The sequence below is a fragment of the Lagenorhynchus albirostris genome, chromosome 12, assembly GCF_949774975.1.
Source record: "Lagenorhynchus albirostris chromosome 12, mLagAlb1.1, whole genome shotgun sequence".
NCBI lineage: Eukaryota > Metazoa > Chordata > Mammalia > Artiodactyla > Delphinidae > Lagenorhynchus > Lagenorhynchus albirostris.
Genome location: NC_083106.1, coordinates 49,076,306 through 49,099,197, shown reverse-complemented (window position 1 = coordinate 49,099,197; position 22,892 = coordinate 49,076,306). Strand labels below are relative to the sequence as shown.

At 37.9% G+C, this 22,892-nt stretch overlaps 2 protein-coding genes across 2 annotated transcripts in view; one reads left to right on the top strand and one right to left on the bottom strand.

Moving 5' to 3' along the window:
• AK9 (adenylate kinase 9) overlaps window positions 1–10,791 on the bottom strand; it is a 121,443-nt gene extending 110,652 nt beyond the window's left edge. The window contains exons 1-5 of the mRNA XM_060167474.1: window positions 10,712–10,791; window positions 3,185–3,312; window positions 1,849–1,912; window positions 225–277; window positions 29–125 (exon numbers count right to left, since the gene is read on the bottom strand). Coding sequence (XP_060023457.1) covers window positions 29–125; window positions 225–277; window positions 1,849–1,912; window positions 3,185–3,301 — 331 coding nt within the window. The 5' untranslated portion in view covers window positions 3,302–3,312; window positions 10,712–10,791. The remainder of the gene's footprint in view (window positions 1–28; window positions 126–224; window positions 278–1,848; window positions 1,913–3,184; window positions 3,313–10,711) is intronic.
• An 892-nt stretch (window positions 10,792–11,683) lies between these two features.
• The window catches only part of FIG4 (FIG4 phosphoinositide 5-phosphatase), a 136,995-nt gene continuing 125,786 nt past the window's right edge, over window positions 11,684–22,892 (top strand). Inside the window, exon 1 of the mRNA XM_060167971.1 lies at window positions 11,684–11,907. Within this exon, the coding sequence (XP_060023954.1) occupies window positions 11,842–11,907 (66 nt within the window). The 5' untranslated portion in view covers window positions 11,684–11,841. The remainder of the gene's footprint in view (window positions 11,908–22,892) is intronic.

The following is a 22,892-nucleotide window of genomic DNA, read 5'->3' as shown; positions in this document are numbered from 1 at the left end:
AGCCACTGCTGTATAAAAATAAGCATACCAAAGTGAGAGACTTCTGGGGAGTTGAGCTTCTCCAACATTAGCTTTGTGACAAGTTCATCTGGAATGCTTTGGCCACTAATCAGCATCGACTGCAACTAAGAACAAACACAGATATTGTACATGATTGTATAATGTACCTGTGACACACAGCTTTTAAGGAAATTGTAACAATTTTGAAAGTTAGATTTGTTTACCATAGCTCCTGATTCAGTGTCACTGGCAATCTGTTCTTCCAAAATTGGTAAAGCTAAAATATGAATTCAAAATATTAGCACAAATTGTTATTAGAATTTCCAAGTTAAGAAACATATTTGTGTGTTTTTAACTAGTAACAAAGATTAATATTTGTGTCACTTTAGAGTTTACAAAGCACATTTATACACATTATGTCATTTAAGCCTAACTAAACTATAAGGTAGCAGAATGTATTCCACAGAAAACTTGTCTCTGACACTCACTAGCTAAAGGATCTTGGGGAAGATAACTTCCCAAACACCTTTGCACCTTGCATGCTTGTGCCCTGTGTAGTATGCAAGGGAGTACGAGGATGAAATGAGGTTGTATATGACAGTGATTTGGAAATTACGAAGTATCATACAGAGTATACAGTAGTATTACCAGTCCAGATACTTTTATAATCATATGTAGTTACATCTACAGCCCATTAATTTTGCACATTGATTGTATAAAAGGAAAATATGCATCAAGAAATGTTAAAAATAGATGAACACTGAAATTTATCTAGCAAAAAGGGGTCCTGAGGCTGAAATTCTAATAACTTGGTTCCTTTTTAAGGGGAGATATTTCATTCCATGATGGAAGATATCCTGGGACAGAAATGACAGGGGTATAACTTAGGGGAGGACCCAGGAGCTGATTATGTCCCTAGCTGCTAATAAGCTATGGAAAGTTTGGTACTTTTTAAGATTTCCTACGAGTGAATTTTATTTTGATAAAAAAGGGGAAATTTTTAAAGTTTGTGTGTGTGTGTGTGTGTGTGTGTGTGTGTGTGTGTGTTACGTGTTGCAGAATTGTCCTCTCCCCCAAGTTGTACCAGATCACAATATCACTAATGGCATGTGAAATGCTCATTTGATAACATTCTTGCCAACAATGATGGTAGAAACTTTAAAGATTCACTGCCAATTTATTAGGCAAATATAGATCAGCATTATTTTAATTAGCATTTCTTTGAGTAACAGTGAAGTTAAACTCTTTTCTTATATTTGTCCATTTTTATTTCCACTTTTATGAATTACAGATTCACTCTTTTGCTTATTTTTCTATTAAGGCACAAATGGTTTTATTGATTAAAAGAATATTTATATACAAAGACATCAACCCTTGTCATATATATTGCAAAGAATGCAAAGCAAATTATAAATAATAAAAAATAAAATTTATCATTAAAGATAATTAAGTCCTGGAAAATCTCCCCAAGAGCAGCTGTGAGAGTTCCATCTCTTTTCATATTTCACAGGGAGACACCCAAAACACATATATCCCCAGTAGTTCTAAATTACAGAATTAGAGAATGGGAAGCAGTAGAATGGAGTCAAAGATGTTTCATAAACGTCATAAATTCTATGACCAAAACTAAGACTAACAGAAGGGCAAAACATGTTTGATGCTATTTTAAAGATAATGTTCACTGTGTTGATAGTGATGTGTGATAAAGCAAATATAGCAAATATTAATAATAGACTAATAGATAGTAAGTAGATGGGCATATGGGTGTTCACTGTACAATGCTTTACATTTTAATGCATATTTGAAAGTTTTCATAATAAAATATTTGGGAAAAAAGATAAAATTTACCTTCTACGCGAATACACTTCCATGCCTGTGTTATCTGTTGGGCTAATGTTGTCTTACCAATCCCCTTAAAAAGAAAGATATTATTTAAAACCCAATAGAATAGCTATTTGCCAATAAAACAGATATTTTTAAAGATTCTATTGATGGTTACTATAATTACATAATATTATCAAGTAAAATTTTTTTCCATACAATAAATAAAGAATAGATCCTAGATATTTATAGCTTCATTTTTCTCTATTAACTGTCCTGTTTGCCACATTTTATGAAGTGATTTTTTTTTTTTAATTAAGAAAACAGCCCTGAAAGCAGGAAGCTGTACCATAATGGTATTCTAGGTATTGCACTCTTCCGATTGTTAAATTTTGTAATTTTGAGTACAAATCATTTTGATTATATTGAGATTCATCATTTTATTTCCTGCCTAAAGTTTATAATTGTGAATGTCTTGACAGACTTCCATTTAGTAACTTTCAAGAGCAAAAATTCCTTCTTAATGGACATCTTTGAAAAGTATCATAGTTTAAAGATAGAAGTTCACTTTAATGAAGTAACACTTACATCTGATTGCTTCCACTGTTGACTTTTAAAATTCTATTGATTTTAGAAACATAATAGAAGTTACTGGAACCATTTCTTGACCCTGTCCCAGGGTCTCTAGAAAATCAAGTCAGCCCTTAGACTCTGCTATTCCGGAGAGGCTTTTATATTAACCACCTTAGGCCCTCTAATGGTAACTACCAACTAAGCTCAGAGGCTGAAAAAAGCTCTCATCTAGAGGTCCTTACTAGAACTGCCTAGGAAGGCGAGCTATCTTACGACAGCCATTCTTGGTTTCTTCCTGTTTTGCAGAAAGATAATACATAGGTCCACTAACACACTGTGAGTAAAGATGAAGCACATCCCCTCTCAGGAGCTTTAGACACTGATGAGAGTATCCCCCATTTGTCTCTTTAGTGTCCTGTCTTCACATATCCAGAGAGCCTCACAACAAATTTCACAGAAAGTTTTATATGAAAATTGAGTGTGAAATAACTTTGGATCACATACTACTAACAACTGTCATGGTGCAGTGCTTTGATGAGTTAATTTATTCATAATATAAAAGCAAAGATAAATACAATCTAGGTTCCTTTTCAATAATAGTATACAAGAGGAGAGAAAGTTATAATTTACAACCAATACTATATCAGAGTTTGTCATACAGTGAAAGTCTAACAAACACTCAAAAAAAAATTAGCACACGATGTGGTTTTCAATCTTGTATGGTAACATGAGATTATGACTTTAAAAATTAAAAAATATATTAAATAATAAGTTAGAAGAGATAACTTACTGGTTTCCCAAATACAACAAAGCAAACAGGTTTAGACAACATAAAGTTTTTGTCAGCTTCATCTTCATTAAATATATCCACAAAAGGATGCTCTTCTGTCTTCTCTTGAGAAGTCATAATACAAAATACTACAGTAAGAAAGAGTAAGATTGTTAAAGTGCCTAATTTAGGAGGAACGGGCAGGCAGGTTGGGAGAACTAGAATATTCTGTGAATTTACTTAGCCCAGAAGCCATTCCATGCCACTAAGAGATGGATTTTGCCAATAATGGCAAATAAGTTAAACTGATCTATTAAAACAATAATAGGTTCATAGTTTGAGACAGAAAGCAAAAGCCAGCTATATGCTATATAAGACAGCTAAAATAAAGTATCTTTGAAAGACTAAATTAAGGAAAAAATACATACATGTATATATTCACATGTATGTTCTGATGTGTGTATTCTATTAAAGATCAAATTAGTGTACACAAAACCAGCCTTACAAAAACCCAATAGCAAATGCTTTGAAAAATCAAACTAAATATGTTATATGTATATACACATATAAATTTGTCAATGGGTATGTGTGTAGGGCCTACTAATGGCTCTAATTAGAAATCCTAATGGAAATGAGAAAATACGTAGAACTGAAAAATAATGAACATAATATATATCAAAATATATAAGCTCACAATTTAAGAAGTTAGAAAAAGAAAAATAGATATTAAAAATTAATAAAATAGAAAAACATTATATAAAGAAGGGCAACAAAGCTAAAGAGCAGTATTTTGAAGAGATTTACAAATAGAAAACTCTGTCAAGATTGATCAAGAACAGAAGATAGAAGGCACAATTAAATAATATTAAACATTGGTTTTTTAGAGGTGTGTTTTCTCACATCTCAAAACTAAGATTTTCCTGCGTTTTCATTGTTGTTGATTTCTTTCATTAATCAGAGACTGTTCTTCATATTATATTAATTCTTTGAAACTTGTTGAGTCTTGCCTTATGGCCTACCCCATGGTAATTTTCAAAAAAATTGTCTACAGCAAGTTTGTGAATTTTATTGGTTAAATCTTCCATAATGCTTACTGATTTACTGTCTACTTGATCAAACAATATTAGACATAGGAGGAAGGACCACAGAGAAAATAATGCTGCAGATATATAGATAATAAGAGGCTATCATAAAGTTACCCCAAATAAATTTGAAAACTTAGGCAAAATTGACAAATTACTAGAAAAGTCAGCTTCTTAAGAAACAGAGAAAACTTGAGTGGTTCTATAACCACTAAGGAAACTGAATCAGTAACTAAAAATCTTCCCATAAGAAAACCAGATGGTTTTATTGAAGTGCTCCAAGTCTTGCAATCTTATAAACACTCCTTCAGACAAAGGATAAAGTGGAGACTTCTTACTTAATTTATGGCTCTCATATAACCTCCATACCTATACCAGAGAATAGTCCAAAAAAGTAAAATTATATGCCAACTTCATTCATGAACAAGATTTTTTTTTTTTTTTTTTTTTTTTGCGACATGTGGGCCTCTCACTGTGGTGGCCTCTCCCGTTGCAGAGCCCAGGCTCCGGACACGCAGGCTCAGCGGCCACGGCTCACGGGCCCAGCTGCTCTGCGGCATGTGGGATCTTCCCGGACTGGGGCACGAACCCGTGTCCCCTGCATCGGCAGGTGGACTCTCAACCACTGCGCCACCAGGGAAGCCCCCCATGAACAAGATTTTTAAAAATCCTAATCAAAGTATTAGCAAGTTGAATCTAGCAACATATGAAGAAGATAATAACATTATGGCCAAGTTGGGCTTCCCCAGGAATTCAAGGATGGTTAGTATGAGAAAATTAATTTATCATATTAAAATAAATTTAAGGAGAAAAACTATATGATTATCTTAACAGATGTAGAAATAGTATGAGACAGTTCAACACCCTTTAATGTTGAATAAAAGATAAACCTCTTAGCAACTAATAGAAAGGAACTTCTTTTATTGATAAAGGGTATGAAGGAAAGACACCCTTATATTTAATGATTAAATATTTAAAATGTTCTTTTTAAGACAAAAGAAAGAAAAGTGTAATTATTCCCAGTTGATATGACTGTCTACATAGAAAACCCAAATATGTCACAGATAAATTTTAAGAATAAAATAATCCAATTTGCTGAATTCAAAACCATTATACAAAATTCAGTTGCATTTCTATATATCAAAAATAGCTAGAACATGTAACCAGATATAAATATGACTTAGCAGCAAAAATATAAAATAAACAGGATTAAATAGTACAAAAGATATACAAGCCCTTTATGGAAAAGTTACAAAACCTTATGAAAATACTTTAATGAATAGACTTGAAAAATGAAACAAAACTTTGTCCCAGTGGTCTGGGACATTGTTCACAGAACAATGAAAAATGGATTGGAGGGGGCTATATACTTCCAGGTAAATGCAATATGATTACATTTCTCTGTGAAAGTTAAGAATATTCAAATGGGCTTAGTATACCAATATTATTTTAAGATGACAATATGAAATAAGATGTAGTAAGAAGTATTACTAGTATATTAAAAAGATTTGAGATGAAAACTTCAGGAACTAAAGGGCTGAAATTTCAAGTTTTTAAAAAATACCATCAAAATAAGTAATGCTAGTATAAACTGTAGTTGTAAAGGAGAAAATGCATCTAAACCTCTTAGAGAGATCATGCATTTATTAAGGAGTCTCCGTAAAGCACACTAAAACCAGGGCGATAAGGCCTGGGATGGGGATATCTAGTTGGATGTCTAAGTACTTTGAGTTTTGAACCCCAAGATTACTCCCAAATGCTCTGTATTAACAGAAGTAACCTTCTCATTTACAGAAGAGAGCAGCCTCTCCATGCCTCACCTGAGGCAGATGCCTCAGAAGACAATGCTCGACTTTTACAAGCTTATTTCCCCTCATAGCTTCTAGAGCAGTAACTGGGGTCAAGTGTCAGCCCAGCCCAACTGGGGAGGCACTGGACAGGAAGAAAGGTGTTATGCACCTAAAGAGCTCCAGGGCCTGGCTATGAGTGTACCAACAGGAACCAGGAGAACACGCCTGGGAAAGATCTTGAGGGTGTCAGGTGAGGGGAATGCAGACTGGATAGGAGTTTATTGATAGTGGGCTGTCTCCCGTGACTCATAGTTTAACATCCTAGCTAGGACACCTGGAGCAAGTCCTAATTCACTGCTGGTAAGGTTACTTGAAGCTTGGAAAAAAACAATGGGATGTAAATGCCAGAACTGCCTTGACAGGGCACAGAGGCAGGTGTTAAATACTCACAGAAGCGGCATGTTAAGTGGATTTATTATGTTAGGCCAGAGAACCATCAGCCTACTCTGCTGTTTGGGATGGACAGAGGGCACTCTTTTCATTAAGATGTTAAGGAATGAGCTAGTAAGGGAGCACTGGCATCATTACGAAGCTCAGTGATGGCTGTCCGTTTTTGGGCCAGGATTTAAAGTAAGGGAGAGGGCTTCCCTGGTGGCGCAGTGGTTGAGAGTCCGCCTGCCGATGCAGGGGACAAGGGTTCCTGCCCCGGTCCGGGAAGATCCCACATGCCGCGGAGCGGCTGGGCCCGTGAGCCATGGCCGCTGAGCCTGCGCCTCCGGAGCCTGGGCTCTGCAACGGGAGAGGCCACAACAGTGAGAGGCCCGCGTACCGCAAAAAAATAAAATAAAATAAAAAATAAATAAAATAAAGTAAGGGAGAGGCCGCTATGATACTGGGTTCTCATGTGTCAGTGGGGATGACAGGGTCTGGAAGAGCAGAGGCCAGGTGGCAGCCCTTAACTGTGAGAAACAAAGTAGGTATAATTACTATAATGGGCAGCAAGCCCAGAATGGCCACAAGCAAGACCCACAGAGATCTGCGGTGATAGTGATAAATCATGGGCTCCCTAGGGGTGAGACAGATGAGCAGTCAATGAAAGTGTTGATTAACTTACATTTCTAAAAACGAAAAAGGGTAAGTGAACCAAAGGCTGATGTCAGCAGCCACAGTGGAAGTCATGATTCCTTCTTCATGATTCCAGAGCCCATTGACTGAAGGGATGGCAAGGAGTCCTCGAGGATCTAGCCTACAACTCCATAGCAAGTATTTATAATAGGGATTCCCCAATCCTTCCCCAAGAGAACCTACAACAATTAACCAGAGAAATAGACACTGTGGAAATAGGAATATTCTCCTCTTTGAACAGTTATAGGACACAGGGTCTCAGCTGACATCAATACCGGCAGATCCAAAATGCCATCATAGCCTCGTATTAGAGCGAGGGCAAATGGAGAACCAGTGATAAATGGAACCTTGGCTCAAGTCTGTCTTACAGTGCATCCAAAGAGTCTGAAGGATCACTTGGTGGTTATTTTCCTGGGCCTTGAGTGCATAACAGGGATTGCAGCTGGAAAAACCTTCACAGGGATTCCCTAACTGTGGAATAAGGGCCACTGTGGTTGAAAAGGCCAAGTGGAAGCTCATGAAACTGCACACCTGCTCCTTAGCCTCTGCTCTAGATAAACAATAGTAAATCATCCTGAATGAAATGGAAGAGTGCTATCCCAAAACTATTTAAAAGATGCATTGTCCTGTTTAATTCTCTAGTCTGAGTTTCTGCAAAAACCAGATCATGACAGATGATATTGGACCACTGTATACGTTAAGTAGGGGCAGCCCCAACTGCAACTGCTGTGCAGAGAACTTTACTAAATGGACACAGCTTCTTACACTTGATATATAGCTACTCAGCTGGAAAATGCATTTTTTTTTCAATACACGTCAAGGAGGAGGATCAGAAGCAGTCTGTATTTACTTAGAACAGTCAGCAATGGACATTTAGTCTTACCCCGGGACTCTCCTGCTCTTTGTAACAAATATAGTACAAAGGGGTCTTGTTGATCCACAATATTGACAATATCAGACCTGGTGAGTGGGAAGTAGCAAGTGTTCTGGATGCCCTCATAAGACGTATGGGCAGCAGAAAATGGGAAATAAACCTACAAAGATTCGAGGACCTGTTATATTGGTGACGTTTTAAAAGGCCAGTGGTCTGGGACATTCTGAGACATTCTCTCCAAGGTAAAGGACAAGTTACCGTACCTTACACCTTCTACCTCTAAAAAAGAGGTGCAATATTTTGTAAGTCTCTTTAGTTTTTGGAGACAGCATGTAGCACATTTGGGAATACTGCTCTGATCCATTTAAGGGGTGACTTGGAAAGCTGTCAGTTTTGAGTAGGGCCGAGAGCAAGAGAGAGCTCTGCAGCAGTTTCAGGCTACGGTGCCGAGGCCTTGCTTCATGGACCATATACCTGGCCAGATCCCACGATGCTAGAGGTAGCTGTGCTGGGTAGGATACCTTTTGGAATCTTAGAATGCCTGGCCATGGGACGTCACACGAAAGTGCCCATCGTGAGCTGGATATGTCAGACAATCAAGTCCTCAAGTTGGGCAGGCACAGCAGTAATCCATGGAATGAGAAAAATGGAACACTGGGATCAGGCCAAATACATTTCATAAGCAAGCAGCCTAGACACCCCCATGTTACCTATCTCTGGTTCACCAGTGTCCCTTGGCTCATACCTCATATGGAATTCCCTGGGAACAGCTGATAAAAAAACGAAAAAAAAATCATGGATGAATCACGATATATTGGTGCAAGCTGTAAACGGAATGCTTTCAGACTTTAGTCCCATTCAGGTGCAGCCCTGAGAGATGGTGATTAGGGGAAATCCTCCTGGTGGGTAGGGCTTTAAGCAGTATTTCTAGGTCCTCAATTTGGAGAACAGTGCTGAATGGCTTGGTGCAGGGCCTGGAAGGAGCAAGACTGGATGATAAGAGAAAAAAGAGCTCTGGGGAAGAAGCATGTGAATGGTGTAACAAACATGATATATGGTGATCCCCAGTGAGTCACACCCTTGTATAAGGACTTATTGCACTGGCAGGTGGAGGTAGTTGCTGCTGCATAATTGGGGGCAGGGAGATATCTGTATTTTTGATAAATGGATCTATCTTCCTTTTCTTTTAGAAACTGGGACCACACACCGCCTTGAAGAACCAGTGACAAGGTGCTGGAAATTTAATGTGTGGGGAGGGGAGTGACTATGAGTGGCACAAAGAGAGGAACGTAGCAGATGTTATTAGTGCCCTGCCCCTATCCACTTGATATGTGCCTTTTCCAGGGATGGCCAGCCCAACTTCCAAGGGCTGGCATGTGTGATTCTTTGTCTAAGGACTCTTTGTCTAAGGACTCTTTCTAGCTGCCAGAACTTATTCTGCCTGAGCACGGGGCAGACTAGAAGTTACAGGCAATTAATGTTCTGCCATAGCAGCCCTCAACCAATAACTGATGGGAGTTGGTGAATAAATACCCCAGCTCCCTTTCCCCTTACAAGGAATAACTGGGACAGACATCCAAGCATTCCCCAGTGAATTCAGCCCACAGAGAAATTTGCTTGATAATATTCCCTTCATTAGCTTCCTTCCCTTTCCTGCTGTTGTTCACTAGATTATTGCCCATGTAAATGATTTGTCCTCAAATTTTGTCTCAGGATCTACTTCTGGGTGAACAAAACTAAGACCAGGTTCGAATGAAAGTGCTTAATTATACTATAACATAATAATTGAAAAATATTGGAAAACCAGAGTTCTACAGTTATTTCGAGTTGTTATCCTAAATAAAAACATTGTGCAAATACTTAACTCATGTTCAGAAGAGTTGGTTTCCATTATGAAGTGGAACAGAACTAAATATTTTTCCCAGTTAAAAGATCTAAGTCAATGCAAAATGCCAGAACTGACATGGCCATCTTTCTAGCTCTTTTTTTTATTCTTTTTTTTTTTGCGGTACGCGGGCCTCTCACTGTTGTGGCCTCTCCTGTTGCGGAGCACAGGCTCCGGACGCGCAGGCCCAGCGGCCATGGCTCACGGGCACAGCCGGTCCGCAGCATGTGGGATTTTCCCAGACCGGGGCACGAAACCGCGTCCCCTGCATCGGCAGGTGGACTCTCAACCACTGCGCCACCAGGGAAGCCCCTCTAGTTCTTAATAAAAAGGGTCCCAAACTATGAAAGAAAATGTAAAATAAATAATTAAATGTTAATTTAAAAAATTTGTAATTTCTTAATTTTGAATTTACAATATAATCCCTAATGCTACATTATGGATTTTAAATTTTAAAGTTTCCTTACACTTATAGCAGTTGAAAAATCCTCTAGCAGTGGGTTCTGCGGTTAACAGGGGGCCCATCTCCTGGGAAACCTAGCACTTCTACCTAGGCTGGGTTAGCTGTCACTAGAGTACATCTTACCTCTCACAGTAGGTGCTCAGTAAGTATCTGTGAAATGAAGACATTGATACTTGAAAAGGGAAGTGGATTTAAAAAGCGGAATTTCCGGAGATCCCGAAGTTTAGTTTTGCAAGAAAAGGAACTGGTCTGGGGTCCACGCAGGAGGTGGAATTCCATTCGTGCGACACCAAAATGCATCCGAGCGGTGGACTCCTACCCCTACTTACCTGGCCGCAGCGGACCCCAGCGGACCCCACCAGCAGGCCGTAGCCGCCTCCCGGGACTCTCTGCGGAGCGGTTGCCAAGAGATCTGCTGAGCGGTTGCCAAGAGAACCCAGAGCTGAGAAGAGCGCAAAACCTCTCGGGGGGCGGGGCCTCGGGAGGTGGGGCTGTGATTTATTTTCTCATTTTCAATATTCACTTTTGTACCTAATTTTGTATTCATAATTATAATACACTCCTTTTCACAAAAATGGAAAGTGATGATCAAAGAGGGTACATGCATTGTCTATTTATGTTCACGCACATCCAAAGGAAGAAACCTTATTATTTTTTTATTTTTATTTTTTTAAGAAAAGCAGAACTACAAAGCCAGTGCAACACTGCACTGCATTACACTCGGCAGCTCATTTTTAGAATTTACAGATGGTTAACCTCGTGCACAAGTATGTGGCAAAGTTGGTAATTTCCAACTTTAGATGATTCAAAAAAAATTGCTTGAACCACACACCCTCTGGACAATGTGGGTTTTGTTGACTCTCCTAAGGGTAAAATAGACAACAAAGAGAGCGAGGGCGGCGGGGAAAACACACTCAGTGAAAGAACATTGTTAGGTTTCCAAGAACGCAGAAGTAGGCGGGGAAAAACAGACCAACTTGGAAATGGATCTATCTGCAACTCGGAGAACCCCTTCAAAAGAAGCAATCCAGTCCCAAAAGATCTACTTTTCTAAAGAGAAGGACCAGATAAACGAGAGATTTGACTAAACCAGCAGCTCCTTTCGCCGCCCATTTTTTCTCTTGCCAGTACCAAAGATGGCGCTCTTTGTTTCCTCCCTCGGCAGTACGCAGGTTCTGGGAACCTCTACACGACCTCTCTATGGTGCACCCTCCAGCCCCGCCCCCTACGTGCCTGGGGCTGGGCTTGCCTGGAGGTGGAGCGTAGGATCCGGAAACACTTAAGCGTGTTAGCTGGTCGTCTATATATTTGTCGACCAGGCGGTGTTTTTCTTGGCTGAAGCTGGGGTGCAGGGTCTGAGACGTCTTCTCTTCGAGTCTCCTGGGGTAGAGGACAGAGGCTGCCACAACCTGGGCCGCGGCCTGGGGCCCTGCCTTGGGGGCCCCCACCAACTCGGGCCATGCCTGCGGCCGCCGCCCCCATTATCAGCTCGGTTCAGAAACTGGTCCTGTACGAGACTAGAGCTGTGAGTACCCTGCGCGGTGGAGCGCCGGCGGGAGGATGGCGACCGAGTAGGTGTGGGGGCAGAGGCAGCATTTACCCCCCCAGCCCCCCCATTTTCCCAGTTCCCTAATCCCAGCGGCGGGGAATATGCCTGAGGGGGCTTCGCCCAGTTATCGCACCCAGGGCTTTTGCACGTAAACATTTCCACTTAAAAGCCAAGGTCGGAACACACTGGCAACAGGTGTTTGTGGTATCTCAGTAATTGTTAATGAGGTTTTATACGAGTTACTGAATTCTTTGCAACTTTCAGAAAGTCTTAGAGTTCTACAGTTCACTGGTTACAATACAGGCAGGGGTATGGAGAATGTTTTTGACCTGTGAATCGGTAACTTGTCTGTTTTCTTATTCCATGGCATAGCATCGCTATGATTTATGTTAATTACGTGCGCTTTTATTGCTGACATTTTTGGTTCTCTTTATTTGAAAGGAAAGAAAAACTTATTCTGTTTAAAGACAGTTGATTTTGTTGGGGTAACATTATTTTGCTTTTCACTTGACTTTTTTCCAACACATTTTATTTTGTTTTATTACTTCAAATTGCCATGAAAATAGTTGCTAGTAGAATAAGCAGATTCGTTTTTATGTTTAGGTTACTAGTTCCCTAAAATTTAGGGAATGGTGTTTATAGAAATACGTACTTTGTCATTTGTGTGGTTGGAAAATAAAGTGTACTTTTTAAAATTGGGGTAACAGTGATATTAGGGTCTGTGTTTAAATTACACTTTATGGTAACAAGATTGCATGTGCTGGAAACCTGCGCAATACTCTTCCTTGTGCTATAGAGTGTCTTATAAGGCACAGTCAGTGGAACTTGGGTTGTCTCTACTATATAGAAGAGTATAAGAAGGTACTTATCCTAACAGTTTCTCGGTTATAACAGGGTCATAATAGCTTGTCTGCCTCAGGTCATCATTAGTGTAGAAACACTGTTGACCCTAAATTAGTTTTGGTGACAATTTCATTTGATTAGATCCAGACCAGCAGATGAAATTACCTAATATACTGTATTTGCAAATATATTCAGTTGTCCTCTGAGGAGAGCTCTACAGAAGTATCATTTTGAAACAAAACCTTCTGCTTTCTGTACAAGTGCTGATAAATATCCCTAGGTAGAAATATACATACTATATTTAAAACACAGAAATTTCAGCCCATTAATAAGCTGAACATTCATGAGGACTGGCTGAGATGCAAGTGTTCTTTCTAAAGCACAATTCATATTATAGGGCTTTTCTGCTCAGAACCCTTCAGTGGCTCCCATTCTGAGGAGAGTAAACTCTGTATCTCTTAGTTGCCTGTTTAGTTACTGGCAACTAAATAGATCCTAGGAATTAAAAAAAAATGGTAGCAGGTTGTATTAATGAGACTAATAGCTAATGCTTTTGGAAGAGTTGTATGCCAGGCACTGGTCAAAGCACTCTACATACTTTATTATTTAATCCTCATAAAACTTCTAAGGGGCAAATGTTGTTGCTATTCCTGTTATTATTTGGTGAAGAAGAAAAATGAGGCAAAACAGGTTAGGACAGTGCTGTTGAATAGTGTGGGCTGGCAGCTGGTGCCAGGCATAGATGGTTTGTAACTGGATGGCAACAAATTGCATATAGAAATTGAGAGTGATTAGAAACTTTTACAGCAATTTGACAGAGTAATTGTATTTCAGATGAATCAGCTAAACATTGGGTTTATGGTTTATGTCTTTGGCTTTCTGTTTTTAGCTTTGTTATGGAAATTTCAAGCAAATACAAAGTAAACAGAATGGTATAATAAACTCCCATCTAGCCATCACCCAGCTCCAAAATTACCAACATTCTGTCACCCTCTATTATCTGTAACTTGTTCCACTTCCCACCCACAACTTATTATTTTATATGGTTGTTTTTCTTTAAAATTTATGTAAATCAAAATGCACAAATCTAAGCTATAGAATTCGGACAGAAGTATACACGCGTTAACCACACGCTTATGTTGCTGTGGAAAGTTCCCTTGTGTCCCTATCCAGTCAACTGCCCCCTTTCCCTTCCTGGCAACTGATATTCTGTTTTTAAAATGTTAGATTAGATATGCCTGTTCAAGAATTTTATATGAATGGAATTGTACGGTACACACTCAAGTCTAGTGGCTTTTGCTCAGCATAATGTCTTTGAGGTTCATCCATGTTGTTGTGTGTATCAGTAGTTTGTTTCTTCTTCTTCTTCTTCTTATTTATTTATTTGTTTATTTTTGCGGTACGTGGGCCTCTCACTGTTGTGGCCTCTCCCGTTGCGGAGCACAGGCTCCGGACGCGCAGGCTCAGCGGCTATGGCTCACGGGCCCAGTCGCTCCATGGCATGTGGGATCTTCCCGGACTGGGGCACGAACCCGTGTCCCCTGCATCGGCAGGTGGACTCTCAACCACTGCGCCACCAGGGAAGCCCCTCTTCTTATTATTGAATAGTTGTCCATTGTATACATATTCCACAGTTTGTTTATACGTTTTCCCCATTGACTTAGACTGTTTCCACATTTAGACTGTTGTTAATAAGCCAGCTGTGAACATTCTTGAGCAGTTATATTTGTAGACATATGTTTTCACTTCTCTGGGTAAATACCTCTTAATGAAATTGCCGGTCATAGGGTTGATGTTAGGTGGTTGCACCATTTCACACTCCCATCAGCAAGGTATAAAAGTCTCCATTGCTCCATATCACTGACAGCATTTAGTGTTGTCAGTCTTTTTAGTTTTAGTTATTCTAGCGGTGTATAATGGCATCTTATTATGGTTTTAATTTGCATTCCCCTAATGACTAGTGATGTTGAGCATCATTTCATGTACTTATTGGCCATTTCTATATCTTCCTTTTTGAAGTGTCTGTTCAAGTCTTTTGCCCACTTTAAAAAATTAGACTGTTTGCCTTTTTATTATTGATTTGTAGGAGTTCTTTATATATTATGGAATCAAGTCCTTCACGATATATGTATTGTGAATATTTTGTTTCAGTCAGCAGCTTGCCTATACATTTTATTAATGATCTTTTTTCAGCTTTATTGAGGTATAATTGACAAAATTGTAAGATATTTAAGGTGTGCAATGTGATGGTTTTATGTATATATATATAATTTTATATACATATATACACATTGTGTTAGCAATCTTTTGATGAACAGAAGTTTTTAATTTCAATGAAGTATAATTTATCAGTTTTTTCTTTCATAGTTATTGTTTTCTGTGTCCTATCTAAGAAACCTTTGCCTACTCCCTGAGCACAAAGATATTTTCCTATGTTTCCTCTAAAAGATTTATACTTTTAACTTTACTTTTAGGGGTGTGTTTCATATTAAATTAATTTTGTGTATGGTGTGATGCAGGGATTGCATTGCTTATCTATTGTGGAACAAATTACCTCCAAACTTAATGGCTTTAAACATTTCGTATTTCACAACTTCAGTAGATTGGGAATCTGAGTGTGACTTAACTGAGAGCTTCTTACTCAGGATCTCATGAAGTTGCAGATGTCAGGTGGGCTACAGTCCTCTAGACTGGGCTGGAGGATTTACTTCCAATATGGCTCACTCACATGCTTGGCAGTTGAGCTGGTTGTTGACAAGAGGCTTCAGTTCCTCACCTAATGGACATTTCCACAGGACTCCTTGAGTGTCCTTATGATGTGGTAGCTGGATTTGTCCAGAAAGAATGATCCAAGAGAAACAAGGGCAAAGCTGCAATGTCTTTTGTAACCTAGCCTCAGAAGTCACACGCCATCATTTCTGCAGTATCCTATTGTTCATGCAGACGAGCCCTGTTCTGTGGTAGGGGACTATACAAGGGCATGAATACCAAGAGATGAGAGTCTTTAAGGGTTCTTGGAGGCTGGCAACCACAGGGATTGAGGTTCACTTTTTTCCATACATCAATTCTCCAGCCTCATTTGTTGAAAAAATTATCCTTTATTTTATTGAATTTTTTGGTATTCTTGTGAAAAATTAGTTGAAGAAATGTGAATTGATTCCTAAACTCTCTATTTTGTTCCATTGATCCATTTGTTCTTCTTTATGGCATTTCCACCTTCTCTTGCTTATTATGGTTTTATAATTAGTGTTGAGATCAGGAAGTGTAAGTTTTCCAACTTTATTTTTTTCCAAAGTTGTTTTGCCTATTCTAGATCCTATGCATTTCCATATGAATTTTACAATCAGCTTATCAATTTATAATAAAAAGCCTGTTGGGATTGTGATTTGGATTTCATTGAATCTATAGATCAAATTTGGGGAGAACTGAATCTTGATAATACTGAATCTTTCAATCCATGGTGTATTTCTCCATTTAATAGGTCTTTACTTTTTCTCAGCAATATGTTGTAGTTTTCAGTGTAGAAATTTTATGTCTTTAAAAAACCTATTCCTAAGTATTTTATGAACTTTTATACTACTGCAAATGGAATTTTAAATTTGATTTAACAATTGATCATTGCTAGTATATAGAAATTGATTTTTATATATTGATCTTATATCCTGAAACCTTGCTAAACTCACTGTGTTGAGAAGCTGGAGCTGGTGTATTGAATTAAGAATATGCAGATTATGACTTGCTGAATGAGGGGGCACAAGCTATCCTCAGGGGTTTGGCAGGTAGCTCCCTCAGTATATGAGTTCTCACTTTGGGGACGTGAAACCATGAGCTTGTTTTGATTGAAGGCATAGTTCGAATACATCCACACAAAGGAAGTAGAGTCACAAAATTTATTACTTATATATCTCAGAAATGTGTGGGGAGGCACAATGAACCGGGGGAAGGGCAGTCCTCCATCTCAGTTCACAAGCAAACAGGAGATAGAAAGCAGGGTAGCAAGCACCTAGTACGTTTAAGGTGGTTGGGGTAGAGGTCGCTAACTTTTTGAGGGCTTAGCTCTAAGTGACTGTTTTAAAAGGTGCCCTGGGAAAAGCAAAGCAGGAATTTATGGCAGGGCTCCGAAGCTTGGTGTTTATCTAAATGTCCGCACTGTTGGTATGAGCAGGGTAGAACACTGTAAAATGCCTAGGCAGCAACTCAAAATAGTGTTTTTTCTCATTACACTCATTCTAGTAGCTTTTTTGTCATTTCCTTAGCATTTTCTACATGAATATTTCTATCATTTAGGAAGAGGAACACTTCTTCCTTCCCAGTCTGCATGCTTTTTATTTATTTTTTTCTTGTCTTATGACCCTGGCTAGGACTTGTAGTACAAAGTTGAATAGAAGTGGTGAAAGCAGACATTTTCTTGTTTTGTTCCTGATCTTGGAGGGAAAGTATTCAGTCTTTCACCGTTAAGTGTGATGTTAGCTGTAGATTTTCATAGCTGCCCTTTATCAGGTTGAGGAAGATTTCTTTCCATTACTAGTTTGCTGAGAGGTTTTTTTAAATTTTATTTTATTAAAAAAATTTTTTTAATGAGTATACTATTTTGTTGACATTTAAATTTCACCAACAATGAGCTCAAGTATATGCTGGCCATATGTTCAGATTTTTGAAATAAAGATAAAGAAACAGACAGCTTTAAGGGTGCAATGTATTTAACACTGCACAGTATATTCAACAATTAGAGACAATTGGGATGGGGGGTTAACTATATAACTATACACTTAGGAGCACAAGTATAGGGACAGGCCCTGCTATTGGAGGAAAAACCCACCATTCAGGACTGAACAGAGGTCCTTGGTTGCTGACAGAATCTCCGCTTGACTTCAGACTTGAGACAAACCAAGGAGTCTGTCAGTATACAAAAACCACTGAATTCAGGATAAACAGGATAGATTGGCAAGAGCCGATTCAGATTGTGAGCAGGGTTAGCTGGAGGCTGGAAATGTTGCAGCTGAAGTTCAGGATCTGTAGATTAGAGTAGCAGTCTTCTAAAAAATGCTTGTTTCCAAGTTCCTAAGATGCTTTTCCCAAGCAGGAGGAGGTCTTTTCTTTTAAAATCATGAATAGATGCTGAAATTTGTTACATGTTTTTTCTGCATCTGTATATGGCATTTCCTTTCTTTGCTTAGTATGGTGGATTACATTAATTCATTTTCAAATGTTAAAAAAAAGAACCCTTGAGGTTTTTTTGTTTGTTTTGTTTTTTGGTATATATCACTTGGTCATGTTGTGTTATTGTCTTCATATATTGCTAGACCCTGTTTGCTAATAATTTGTTAATAATTTGTTAAGGATTTTAACCTTTATGGTCAAGCTTTTGATTTATCATTTTCTTTAACATCTTTGTCTGATTTTGGTGTCATGGTAACTCTGGCATCATAAAATGAGTTGAAGTGTTCCTTTCTTCAGTTTTCTGAAAGTGGTTGTGTAAGATTGGTATAGTCGATTTACAATGTTTTATTAGTTTCAGGTGTACAACATAGTTATTCTATATTTTTATAGAGTATATTCCATTTAAAGTTATAAAATGTTGGCTATATTCCCTGTGCTATACAATATATCCTTGTGGCCTATTTATTTTATATATACTAGTTTGTACTTCTTAATTCCCTACCACTATCTCGCACCTCCCCCCTTTCCTCTCCCCACTGGTAACCACTAGTCTGTTCTCTATATCTGAGTCTGTTTCTGTTTTGTTATATTCATTCGTCTTATTTTTTAGATTCTACATATAAGTGATAACATATAGTGTTTGTCTTTCTCTGTCTGACTTACTTCACTAAGCATAATACCATCCAGGTGCATCCATGTTGTTGCAAATGGCACAATTTCATTCTTTTTTATGGCTGAGTAAATTCCACTTTACACACACACACACACCCCCCACATCTTTATTCATTTGTTGATGGACACTTAGGTTGCTTCTGTATCTTGGCTATTGTAAATAATGCTGCTGTGAACATAGGGGTGCATTATCTTTTCAAATTAGTGTTTTTGTTTTCTTCAGATATATACCCAGGGGTGGAATTGCTGGGTCATATGGTAGTTCTATTTTTAGTTTTCTGAGGAACCTCCAAACTGTTTTCCATAGTAGCTGCACCAATTTACATTCCCACCAACAGTGTAAGAGGGGTCCTTTTTCTCCACATCCTCACCAATTTGTGTTCTTTTTGATGATAGCCATTCTTACAGGTATGAGGTGATGATATCTCATTGTGGTTTTGATTTGCATTTCTCTCATGATTGGCATCTTTTCATGTGCCTGTTGGCTGTCTGTAAATCTTCTTTGGAAAAATGTCTGTTCAGATCTTTTGCCCGTTTCTAGTCAGGCTGTTTGTTTTTTTAATATTGAGTTGTATGAGCTGTTTGTATATTTTGGATATTAACCCCTTATCAGTCATATCATTGGCAGATATTTCCTTCTATTCAATAGGTTGTCTTTTCATTTCATTGATAGTTTCCTTTGCTGTGAAAAGCTTTTAAGTTTAATTAGGTTTCATTTGTTTATTTTTGCTTTTGTTTCCTTTGCCTTATGATACAGATCCAAAAAAATATTGCTGCCTATGTTTTCTTCTAGGAGTTTTATGGTCTCTGGTCTTATATATAGGTTGAGAATCCATTTTGAGTTTATTATTGTATATGGTTTGAGAAAATGTTCTAATTTCATTCTTTTTCATGTAGCTGTCTAGTTTTCCCAGCACCCCTTATTGAAGAAACTATCTTTTCTCCATTTTATATTCTTGCCTCCTTTGTCATAGATCAATTGACCATAAGTGCATGGGTTTATTCCTGGGCTCTCTGTTCCATTGATCCATGTGTCTGTTTTGATTATTGTAGCTTTGTAGTATAGTCTGAAGTTAGGGCAACTGATACGTCCAGCTTTGTTCTTTTTACTCATGATTGCTTTGGCAATTTGGGGTCTTTTGTAGTTCCATATAAATTTTAGAATTATTTGTTCTAGTTCTGTGACAAATGTCATGGGTATTTTGATAAGGATTGCATTAAATCTGTAGATTGCTTTCAGTAGTATGGTCACTTTAACAATATTAATTCTTCCAGTCCATGAATATAAGATACCTTTCCATTACTTTGTATTATCTTTGATTTCCTTCATCAATATTTATAGTTTTGAGAGTATAGGTCTTTCACCTTGGTTAAGTTTATTTAACCCTAAGTATTTTATTTTTGATGTGAATTTAAACGAGGTTGTTTTCTTGCTTTCTCTTTCTGATAGATAATTATTAGTCTATAGAAAAGTAACAGATTTCTGTGTATTAATCTTGTGTCCTGCAACTTTACTGAATTCATTTATTCTAATAGTTTTTTGGTGGAGATGTTAGGGTTTTCTATATATAGTATCATGTCATCTGCAAATAGTGACAGTTTTACTTTCTCCCTTCCAATTTGGATGCCTTTTATTTATTTTTCTTGTATAATTGCTGTGGCTAGGACTTCCAATACTATTTGGCAAGAGTGGGCATCTTTGTCTTGTTCCTGATCTTAGAGGAAAAATTTCAGCTTTTCACTGTGAGTATGATGTTAGCTGTGGGTTTGTCATAAATTGCTTTTCTATGTTGAGATATGTTCCATCTATATGAACTTTGATTAGAGTTATTACCATGAAAAGGTGTTGAATTTTGTCAGGTGCTTTTTTTGCATCTATTGAGATGATCAGGTGATTTTTATCCTTTTGTTTTGTTAATGTGATGTATCACATTGATTTATGGATATTGAACCACCTTGCACCCTGGAATAAATTTCACCTGATCGTGTGTCTGATCCTCTTTATGTATTGTTGAATTCAGTATTTTGTTGAGGATTTTTGCATCTATATTCATCAGACATATTAGCCTGTAATCTTCTTTTCTTTTCTTTTTTTCTTGTAGTGTTGTTGTCTGATTTCAGTATCATAGAATGAATTTGGGAGTATTCTGTTCTCTTAAATTTTTTGAATCATTTGAGAATGCTAGGTATTAGCTCTTTATATGTTTGGTAGAATTCCCTTATAAAGCCATCCAGCCCTGGACTTTTGTCTCCTTGGAGGTTTTTCTTTTATTACAAATTCATTTTCACTACTGTGATCCATCTTTTCAGATTGCCTATTTATTCCTGATTCAGTCTTGGAAGAGTGTACATTCTTAGAAATTTAACCATTTCTTCTAGGCTGTCCAAGTTGTTAACATATAAATGTTTGTAGTAGTATTCTCCTAAGATTTTTTGTATCTCTGTGATATCGGTTGTTATTTCTCATCTTTCATTTCTAATTTTGTTTGTTTGGGTCCTGTGTTGTTTTTTTTTTTTCTTGATGAGCCTGGCTGAAGGCTTATCAATTCTGTTTATCTTTTCAAAGAAACAGCTCTTGTTTTCATTGATCTTCTTTTTTTTCCTTTGTCTCTATTTCATCTCTGATCTTTATTATTTCTTTCCTTCTGCTGACTTTGAGCTTTGTTCTTTTTCCCCTTATTCCTTTAGATGGTAAGTTAGGTTGTTTATTTGAGATTTTTCTTGTTTCTTAGGTAGACCTGTATTGCTGTAAACTTCCCTCTTAGGACTGCTTTTGCTGCATGCTGTAGATCTTGGAAAGTTGTGTTTTTATTTTCATTTGTCTTGGGGTACTTTCTGATTTCCTCTTTGATTTCTTCATAGACTCATTGACTCATTGGTTTTTTAGTAGCAGGTTGTTTAGTCTCCACGTGTTTATGTTTTTCCCGTTTTTCTTTATGTACGTCATTTCTACTTTTGTGTCTGGAAAAAATGCTTGATATAATTTTTGTCCACTTAAATTTGTTGAGACTTGTTTTGTGGCCTAGAATGTGGTCTGTCCTGGAGAATGTTCCATGTGCACTTGAAAAGACTATTTTGCTAGTTTTGGATGAAAATTCCTGTGGATATCTATTAATTTCAAATGGTCTAATGTGTCATTTAAGACTACTGTTTCCTTATTGATTTTTTGGTCTGGATGATCTGTCCATTGATGTAAGTGGTGTGTTAAAGACCCCTACAACTAGTGTATTATTGTCAATTTCTCCTTTTATGTCTGTTAATATTTGCTTTATATATTTAAGTGCTCCTATATTAGGTGAATATATGTTAATGAATGTTATATCCTCCCTTGTGTTGATCCCTTTATCGGTATATAATGCCCTTCTTTTGTCTTTTGTTATAGACTCTGTTTCAAAGTCTATTTTGTCTGATATGAGTATTACTACCCTACCTTTCTTGTTTTCATTTGCATGAAATATTTTTCCAGCTGTTCATTTTCAATCTGTGTGTTTCTTTAGCTCTGAAGTGAGTCTCTTGTGGGCCTCATATGGATGGGTCTTGTTTTTTAATCTGATCAGGCACCCTGTATCTTTTGATTGGAGCATTTAGTCCACTGACTTTTTTTTTTTTTTTTTAATTTTTGGTTGTGTTGGGTCTTTGTTGCTGCACACGGGCTTTCTCTAGTTGCGGTGAATGGGGGCTACTCTTCATCGCAGTGTATGGGCTTCTCATTGAGGTGGCTTCTCTTGTTGTGAAGCACAGGCTCTAGGTGCACAGGCTTCAGTAGTTGTGGCACACAGGCTCAGTAGTTGTGGCTCGCAGGCTCTAGAGCGCAGGCTCAGTAGCTGTGGCGCTTGGGCTTAGTTGCTCCGCGGCATGTGGGATCTTCCCAGACCAGGTCTCGAAGCCGTGTCCCCTGCCTTGGCAGGTGGATTCTTAACCACTGCGCCACCAGAGAAGTACAGTCCATTGACATTTAAAGTGACTATTGATAGGTTTGTACTTACTGCCATTTTGTTACTCGTTTCTGGTTGTTTTTGTAGTTCTTCTCTCTTCTTTTTTTCTTTTAGTTACTTCCCTTGTGGTTTGATAATTTCTTTAGTGGTATGCTTGTGTTTCTTGATCCTTTTTGTGTATCTATTGTAGGTTTTTGATTTGTGGTTACCATGCGGTTCATGTATGTTGACATATTGACTATATCTACTTGTTTTACACTGGTAGTCATTTAAGTTCAAACACATTCTAAAGGTCTATATTTTTTTACTCTCCTCCCCACGTTTTGTGTTTTTGTTGTTGTTGTTGTTTTT